Genomic DNA, 9,867 nt, shown 5'->3' on the forward strand with positions numbered 1-9,867 from the left:
TTCTTACATTGAAGATGAGTGGTTTTGAGTTGAAAAAATCAAGTGAGTTTTTACCTTAAGTTCAAGATAAGGGTATTAAAGTCATTTTATTAGTCTCTAAAAAAAAAAAAAATAAGGTCAAGGGGCATGTCATCAGTTTGAAAACACAGCATGGTATCTCAAGTATTCAACAAAAACATGGGGAGGTAAGTTAAATTACTTATTCTGTTTTATATATTTTATTTTTCGTAAAAGTCAAAACACGCATCCCTCTCTCCACCTAATTCCAATTCCCGAAACCTCTTCTTTTAAAAACCTCTCCCATCTCTCTGTAAAGGCGATTTCTTCTCTCTGGTTTTCTACATCTCCAATTATTATTTTTCTTTCCAATTCTACCCTTCTCCTTCTCACGATGTACCATAACATGATGTTAGTGAACTGCACCAACTGCCGTACACCTCTACAGCTCCCACCCGGCGCCAAGTCTATAAGATGCGCCATATGCCAAGCCATCACTAACGTCGCCGATCCACGTGACCTCCCTCCTCCCACACCTCAAAATTACCAATCTACCCCTCACCACCCTCCTCCTCCTCTCCCAACCCCTTCTTCGGGTCCACCTCCTCCTCCCGCTCATGGCCGCAAGAAAGCCGTGATCTGTGGCATATCGTATCGTTTCTCCCGACACGAACTCAAAGGTTGCATTAATGATGCTAAGTGCATGCGATACCTCCTCATCAATCGGTTCAAGTTTCCTGAATCTTCGATCATAATGCTTACAGGTACAAATCTCTGATTGACTCTGTATCTATGGGTTGTTTAATTGTCTTAATTCGATTGATTTAGGTTGTTTTTATTCCTAATTGGTGATCACTAATCAGTAATTGTTTATTCCGGATGCTGATTGTGAATTAAAGATTCCTTAGCAGAATTATTAGATCAATCTCAACTTACTTAAATATCTTGTTTTTCAGGAAAAAAATTAGGTTTTTTGAGAGCTTCTATTGCCACACCAACTTTTGCTAATGCCACCCAAGTGTGTGCTATATATGAATTGGGGTACTTATAAAAATATATATATGGATTGGGGTGGCATTAGCAAAAGTTGGTGTATCAATGTAATCTCTCTTTTTCATATAATGTTATGCATATTAGCTTCTCCAATGACAGTATTATATATAGATTGTACCCTTGGTATCAACTAAAGTATTTTGAAAACAGTAACTCTCACAACCTATGGAATAAACTATACAAATGTGTAGGTATTTTGGGTTTGTGGGAATTAGAGTGTATGACACTGGGTTCATGTTTGCCTTTTTGTTACATAGATTTTATGACTTCTTTGCTTGCTTGACATGTTTTGCAACATTAGTACAATTAGGGCCTGAGTTTTCCTCAATTTGAAGGTCATAAAGCTAATAACATTGTTATCATCATCATTATCGTAGGCCTTATCCCAATGGCTAACAACATGAATCCTAATATAACATTCAACTTTATCTAAAGTTGTAATTTTTGTTAGGGCAAGTGTCCGTAGGTCTTTTTTTATTACCTCAATCCATGTCATTTTCGGCTTCTGCTAACCCATTTAAGGCCTTCACCATGTATCAAAGTGTTCCTTCTCATTGATTACCATCCTTGGTCTTTATTGTTATGGGGATACAAATTGGTATCATTCCACAACCCCTATCCAACCTATTCAATCTACAAAATCACTCCTCCTCTCTGATCTCTGACAATGTCCTTCCAGAATTTACTTTGATGATCAAGTCAATATCCAGTTAAAGAGAGTAATATAGTATTTTTGGCAAAGATTGTGACATTGGTTACCATTATCTATGGATGGTCCTCTCATTTGTAGTCTTCATCTTGTACTTTGTTGCATGTTCCATCAGGCCCTTGTTGAATCATGATTGTTTATGTACCTGTCACATATTCCTTGAATTGCGGTGACCATGACCATTATGCATGTTCTGCCAATGAATCACACTGATGCGGGGCATTCTGCCCTCATTCATTGCATCACGCTGGCCAAAGTCATTCCGTCCTATCACTTTTTGGGGGTTGTCCATGGACAAGTATTCATCTATATCAGGCTTCTTCGGACACCTATCTCTTTGCCAAATATTTTGTGTTTAGCACGTGCTACTATTGTTGCGAAGTCGGGTGGTGAAGTTGTTCCAAACTCGTTTTTTTTTTTTTTTCTTTCTTTCTAACTATTGACTTAGGAATGGGGCTCTTGCCTCCCAACATCTTTTTCTCAAGTGACGAACCTCCCCACAAAGGGTCCCAATTCCACACCCTTTCAATCAAGTTAGCTTCGAAAACTTTCTCATTTTTAAACAAATTTTGTCGTTTCTCTTTTTATTTCATCTGCAATACTATTTATGGAAGACTAGCGATTGTTAATCTACCTACGTGGAATATTCAATTCTAGTACGTCTCATTTGTTCCTTTCAGTCAAAGTTTCTTCCATTGGGGATTACCAACGGTGCATCTCCAATCAGTAAGCATCTTCGCATCTCATCACTCATCCGAAACCCCATTTGGATCTCATCCTCCACGTCCTTTTGTTGCTAATTGTTGATTTATTGGTCCACTCTCACTCTTTTTTTTCATATCTCGCTGAACAACTTTTACTCAGGTAGCACTTCTTTGGTTTCCACATTCAAGCATGTCTCTACCAAAAAAAGTATTATTTTGCATCAACGTATTAACCCCTAAAATGCCCCCTTTAACTTGAGTCTTGTATTGACATGGAGGTGACCCAACCCAATAGAACTTCTAAGGTAAGCTACAAGCATCCATCAAAGACTCGGGGGGTAGGGAACTGAAATGTTGCAAATTCGAATTTCTAATAATTTTTTCTTCACCATTTTTTTATAAGTAATAATTATTTCTTCACTCTTCAGCTCCTCCTTAAAATTCCTCTAAAAGGTCTTCTACATGGCTCCAAGTAACACTGAGAGTTCTTCGTAACATGACCATCTGTGTGGACTAATATTCTCCCTTCAAAGTACATTAAAACCTATCCAATTACATTCCCGCTTCTGAAACATAGAAAGGTAGGTAATACAACTACAAAACCTTATCCCAAAGATTCGGGATCGAGCTAAAATGAAGCTTGTTCCTCCATTCCACTCTGTCCAAAGCTAAGTCTTATGTTACTAAGAGTGAGTTCATACTGATTTCACTGTCTTCTTTCACGTTCTTTTTGTTCTTCCTCTCACTCTTTTTTGGATTCTATATACTTCAAGAGCTATTTTATGCTTTTCTCCTTGATTTCTTCAACCTTTGCATTGTTGAAGGACTTGACGACGGAAAAGTTTTCCTCTTCATCTTCTTCACCTCAAACTTGTCATCCATAGGGTACCTGCCAAAATTCTCCGACGCTCAAGTTAGATAGCAATGTAACCATGGTTTAAAATATCGTATCGATTGGATGTTTCGGCTAATGGAAAAACCGATACGGTATTGACCAAGACATTCGATACATACCTGATAAATTCCCGAAACATTCAATGTTTCATAAGGTGTCTACCAATACTGATACTTGTCAATCGATACATTCCAATATTTTAACCATGAATGTAACAATCATTTATGAGCAGGAATTAAATACTATACAAGTACAGTAAATCTGGACAAGAAGATCAAAACTTAGTGATTGATAAACTTTAGCCATTCCCAAGGATTGCCATTAAACTGAACGCCAGTATTTTCCCTGAATCTTACATTATTTCTTTCCTGAAAATTAGTAAGTTGAACTGTTTATTAGATATTGGTCAAATGAAGCTCTGGAATCAGTTGATCAGTTTTCATGTTGATATCAAGTTTTGAATGTTGTGTTTTAGTGGAATTTTAAATACATAATGGTTTATAAATCTCAACATTTTCCTTTTCAAATGAAAAGTTTTGGAAATGCTCTTGATACGCTATGGACTGAAGGAAGTTCTTCAGTTTTCTCTTACTGCCATCTACTTGGTGGAGTCTCCTCTAGGGGTGGGTCTTTAAAAATATAAAGGAGAGGGAAGTAGCATTTACTTGATGTTCCTATGCCACATATGCTCTGAAGTCAACTCATGCTTTTTAATTTTTTAATTTATTTATTTTTCAACTTATCAAAAAAATATATATATATTTATTTTTCTGTAGATATAAAATTTATTAAATTAAAAGAGGAGTAGGAGGACCAGAAGACCTACCTAATACATGGAGAAGAAAAGAATAGAGCAAAATACAACAATCACAACTTCACCACCTCACAAGCCTTCCTTAAGAAGCTCTCACCTGAACATAAAATCCTCAAAAAGAAACCCTTAAATTCCTTAAAGGGTTTGCACCAAAACAGCAAAAAACTTAAAATTAACCTCTTGGAATGGGTGCTCCTTCCCTGCAAAAATGTGCCTGTTTCCAACTTTTGGGTCCAACTATACAGTTTTTCAAATGTAAGAAACAATGTTTTTTAAACAAAGAGAAGGTGTAGATGGAGTGGTGTGTTATTAACCTTTCTCTGGAAGTTTAATTTTGAGGAGGATTTAAGGGTTGGTTTCAATGTTTTTGTTGTTTTAAAGTAATTTAATAAATTACTTCTTTTTTCTCACAACCGGGAATTTCTGTTAGAATTCCGATGCCTGTTGTGGATATTTTGTATTCCATTCTGTTCTCTCTGAGCACTTATAATCTTTGTACTAATCCTTTTCTGGAACTGGAATTTTAGAGGAAGAAACTGATCCTCACAAGCTTCCAACTAAATACAACATTAGGATGGCATTGTATTGGCTCTTACAAGGTTGTCAGCCAGGAGACTCCCTAGTGTTTCACTATTCTGGTCATGGTTCACGGCAAAGAAACTATAATGGGGATGAAGTTGATGGGTATGATGAAACACTTTGTCCATTGGACTTTGAAACTCAAGGAATGATAGTTGATGATGAGATCAATGCAATGATTGTTAAACCTCTTCCCCTTGGGGTTAAACTTCATGCCATAATAGATGCTTGCCATAGTGGCACCGTACTAGATTTGCCATTCCTCTGCAGAATGAACAGGTTAGTCCCTATCAGATATGTGTACAAGTCAAAAGCTAATATTTCTTTCTTATTATAATGTCAGGATAGCGTATATAGGGACACCAAAGACATGGTATATATCAGGATTACCCAATTCGTTAGAAAGGTACCGAACTGTGAACCAGTTCGAACCGAGCCAGTTTGTGATACGGTTCGATGTGGATTCGTGATATGTAGTGAATCTTATGAACTCCATTTTACTATAATTTTATTAAATCCCCCTCCACATGTTGATAATATTTGAGATTTCCCCCTAAAATTTCAAACAAATAGCATGCCCCTTTGACCTTGGTGTTTATTAATAGACTAATGAAAAAAAGACAAAATACCCATGTTCAACATACATATAAAAAAAGCTTGATTTTTCCTTCCCAAAATCTGTTATCTTCAATCTCTTTTCCACCCTACTCATTACTTCAACCTTCAAATGCCCTCACCTCTGTCTACCCCTACAGACCGGGTTCATTCTCGAGTGGCGGACCACAAACCTGAATTCGAACCAAGCGAACCCATGAATCAGGCAACATAGGTATATATTATGATCCTATGAACTTTGTGCATGTAGGAGTGGACAGTATGTATGGGAGGACCATCGACCTCGGTCAGGTGTATGGAAAGGAACAAATGGTGGAGAGGTCATTTCATTCAGTGGTTGTGATGATGATCAAACCTCTGCCGATACCTCGGTAAAGTCCTATGCTTGCTATTTATACCTTCTGAAATTATAGTATTTCCTTTGAACTCCTGATTGTATATATCTCTTTACAAGTAAAACAAACAATTCAAGCTAATGCTTTTATGTGTACAGGCTCTATCAAGGATCACTTCAACAGGTGCCATGACTTTTTGTTTCATCCAAGCACTTGAACGTGGACATGGGGCTACATATGGGAGCATACTAAGTTCAATGCGAGCTACCATCCGTAATACTGGTAGTGACATGGGTGGTGGTCCTGTGACATCACTCATCACCATGCTTACATCGGGAGGCAGTCTTGGTGGCGGGTTGAGACAGGTAGCAAACCTCATCAACACTCTGTTTAATGCAGTGCATAAGTTTGTTGTCTTCTACACTTAGCGTTGTGTGTTAGTTTCCATTTGTTTGTTGTTTCTGTTATAATTAATTGTTGGAGTGAGTTAGTTGTTTGTTATTTTTATTAGTAACAACCTGAAATAGTTAGTTGTTTGTTGGTGTGAGTTAGTTAGTATTGTTAGTTTCTCTTTAGTTTTCTTTTGTTGCTTTTAGTGTCCATGTAAGGGTAGTGTAGTCATTTCACTTGGACTATTATGTTTCTGTTTTGCCTATAAATAGGTCATCGAATGTAGTTGTAAATTAGTATTTAGTTGAATGAAATAGATTCAGGAAAGTGTTTTCTCACAAATTAGTTTAAATTTCCAGATCTAATTGCATTACTATTGATCGGGAATCTAATATGTATGAGAATGGGGGAGCTGATACAGGGAGTCGAGCATGGGGACTCCTAGAGGCCCAATAAGCTTACATGTCTGCAATACGGGCCAGGCACCATGTGCTTGGCCTGGATTTTTGCCACATGTGACACTAGGACATCATAAAAGACCAGTGTTTTAAAAGGTGTCTTGAGGCTTGCGCCTCTAAGTGACACTTACCAAAATGCCTTGGCCTTATTACAAAGAGAAAATGCTTGCTATGCATTCACCTCCATCATTGAGACCTTAAATATACATTTCTTAATCTCATGTTAGAGGCATGTGCTTCAGTTTATATGCATGTGGTGTTAATTTAGGCTCCCCTACCTTAAAAAAGCCAACTTATCATTGATATCCATTCCCACTCTCTCCCCCCCCCCCCCCTTCTTAAAAAATGATACAAAGTTCTCCTAGGTTAATAACAAAAAGAACATCCATTTCCCCATTATGAAATACGCCGACACTGTTTTCATTATTTGCTATATTTCTCATTTTATATAGTTCATTATATTGTTTTATGCTTATATATTTACAATTCATTTTAAAATGTCTTGAGGCTTATGCTCACAATTTGGTCCCTTAATCAATGAAGTCTTTATGTGTTATACTACCCTTAACGACCACAATTTGGAAATGACAGTCACTTGGTCTAGATCACTGGTCAGGAGACCTCATTCGGGCATTAAAAAATAATGGTATGTGGCACACTCTGGGGGCTTCTGACCCCATGAATGTTTGATCCTTCCCTTGGTGAACCTTCATCATCATCATGTAGGCCTTATCTCAAGTATTGAGGTTAGAAAAATGGATCTCATTTTACCATTCAATGCTATCTAGAGCTGTATTTTGTATCTGCTCATATCTTGGTGAGCTTACACACCAAAAATCAGCCTAATAGGCAATTCTTGGCCATTGAAATTTTGAGCTTTTTTTCTCTTTTCACCATGGGCTTCGGGGAACAGGGTTTTGGATGAAAAGATATTTGGTTCATAGCGCACAATGACAATGTTCAAATCGATCAGCTAGGATCACCCCTCAGGCTGATTTTTCATTTATAGGTTCACCAAAGAGTGAATCAAATATTCATGTGTCTAGTGAGTCCTAAGATTGTGCATGCAGCATTATTTAGCCTGAACTGTGTGACCAACATACAGCCCATAATCCTTCTCTGTATTGTGAAGTTTTCTAACACTTGTTGGGGTTGATTCCAATCTAGACCATCCATCTACCATGTCTGCTTCTTATCTAAAGCACCCTATCACTCCTAAAATGAATTCCAGAGTCTCTCTGAAAAAACCCATAAATTAAAAAAAAATTAAGGGAAAAAAAGAGAGACGATAATGAAAGGAAATGTTCCTTTTAAGAAAAGGGGGAAATATATGACCTTTATACTTTAAATCTAGTCATTGTTTTTATTTTATTTTATCGATCTTTCTGATTCTTTTCTGATTTTTTTGTTAAACACCTTTTCAAATAATAGTTTACAAATTAATCATATTTGTGTGTAGGTCACACAAAATGCATTTATGATGGCACCTACTCTTTAGGGCACATCATACAATGTTGACAACACTAGAAAATGTTTTTTTTCCTAATCAGGATGTCTACGTGAAATGGAAATCCTCATTGCTAGGATGTATATATGTTACCTACAAGCTTCCAATCCTATAATTTTTCCTATTTTTATGCTATCTTATATTTATACATTTTCAAGAGTTGCTCAAGAAATTGGTTGATTTGGAATCACGGGATCGGTAGATGGATTCATCTTTTGTTTTATTGTTATAGATATGCATCCATAAACTTGTGTTTGCTGATGTGGTAAGATGAGCTAAAATGTGGTATCCATAAAATAAGCCCATTAATCGTAAACAAAATGATCCATTAAACGATATGTCCACCTTTACAAATTTAGGATACATGATATTGTTTATTATCTCTGTAATTATTTTCGATTTGTCACAAACCTTTTTTTTTTCCTACAGGAGCCGCAGTTAACATCCTGTCAACCATTCGATGTTTACTCAAAGCCGTTCTCACTATGATTTATATCCTCACAAACATGCTCTTTCTATAAATCTCATTTCTGCTATGGTTGTCACCGCCCGTTTCCGCATTATCTGTACAGTTGCAGAGGATTCTTTATGGAAGGTCTGGCCTTTGTTTCCTCATATTTCTTCACTGGAATGATATTTTTAGTTTCATACAAACTATTCGGAGTTAATGTTCTATATTATTTGTGTGAAGGCATAGACTATGAAGATTATCTGGAGTAGGTGTTCTATCCTGACTATTGTTTTACATGGAAAAATACTACAGGATTCAAAGAAAATATTCTTACATGATTCAAGTTTCAGTTCCCAGACCTAACTGTGACCAGATTCATGGGCTGAGTCCCAGTTGAACTACTCTGTCAGCAATAGTTGAAGAAAATATTGAAAACCTTAGCGAATTATATGAGTTGTCACTTATAATTTTGTATATATTCGCTGGGAACTAGATAGGGATTTTAATAAAACAGGCCTGGTCCTGTCCCTGACTTCCGTTGAATTTTGATTAGGGTCTGTCTCTATACGTTTAAATTCTTGTCCCTGCTCCTGGCCATGATTTAGTACCAGATCAACTCCTTATAGATGGTTAGGGCAATGTTTTCGGTACTGTGCTCTGACAAAAAATTTGTCAAATTGATTGGGCCATGGTCAAACCATTGTTTCAATGAGAAATGCTCTAGCGTTTAGGAGTGTGGCCGTTACTTCCTCCCTCTTAAACGGGTGCATTTGACATACCCCTATGTTTTACAAACTGTTGGCATGTGATATGTCCCTTGACAACTGTCTCTCTCTTATAAACTAAAGAAAAATGACTTAAAAAACCGTTTCCCCCCCCCCCAAATCAACCATCTTCTACCTTTTGAACAAGATTATGATGATGATGATGATAGCATTGTAGTCACATTTTAGGGGTGATAGCGATGATGAAAATGATGTGGGCATTGTCACATTTTCACAAAAGTCCTCTCGCCTCCTCTTTATCAATCTTCCCGTCTTCGATCATTTGGTTGTCTTTGGTTCCTTCCAAGATTGTCTTTTTCATTTGGTTGGCCTCTTTGAACAAGATCCTTAAATGGGATAATTTAGTGAAAAAGGACTTCTATTTGTCCTAGTCTTTGTCATCTCTGCTAGGCTAGTGGAGATTCTGGAAATCACATTTTAATTCATTGTGCTTTCACTTCAGAAATTTTGTTTTGTTTTCTCTCTTCCAAATACATTGGGTTTTTTCCTTTGTCTGTTATGCCTCTCTTGGTTGGGTGGAATCATAATATATTTTCTACTAGAAAGAGTTTACTTGAGACTATCCTCCCCTTTGC

At 36.9% G+C, this 9,867-nt stretch overlaps 1 protein-coding gene across 1 annotated transcript; it reads left to right on the top strand.

Annotated features, from left to right (window-relative positions):
- Window positions 1-246: 246 nt before the first annotated feature.
- Window positions 247-8,850, top strand: MC1 (metacaspase 1). Its single transcript, XM_086437071.1, has 5 exons — window positions 247-761; window positions 4,700-5,030; window positions 5,617-5,737; window positions 5,860-6,066; window positions 8,486-8,850. Exons 1-5 carry the CDS (start codon window positions 392-394, stop codon window positions 8,543-8,545), a joined length of 1,089 nt encoding a protein of 362 aa, XP_086293197.1. The 5' UTR covers window positions 247-391; the 3' UTR covers window positions 8,546-8,850.
- Window positions 8,851-9,867: the final 1,017 nt, after the last annotated feature.

Source organism: Akebia trifoliata, chromosome 3 (genome assembly GCF_017979445.1).
Source record: "Akebia trifoliata isolate Shusen 1 chromosome 3, ASM1797944v1, whole genome shotgun sequence".
Lineage (NCBI taxonomy): Eukaryota > Viridiplantae > Streptophyta > Magnoliopsida > Ranunculales > Lardizabalaceae > Akebia > Akebia trifoliata.

Excerpts from the sequence above, each read along its gene's own strand:
- MC1 (XM_086437071.1), top strand. The coding sequence starts at position 392 with ATGTACCATAACATGATGTTAGTGAACTGCACCAACTGCCGTACACCT. Across the intron at positions 762-4,699 it reads TTCGATCATAATGCTTACAG|AGGAAGAAACTGATCCTCAC; the intron begins GTACAAATCTCT and ends CTGGAATTTTAG. Across the intron at positions 5,738-5,859 it reads AAACCTCTGCCGATACCTCG|GCTCTATCAAGGATCACTTC; the intron begins GTAAAGTCCTAT and ends TTATGTGTACAG.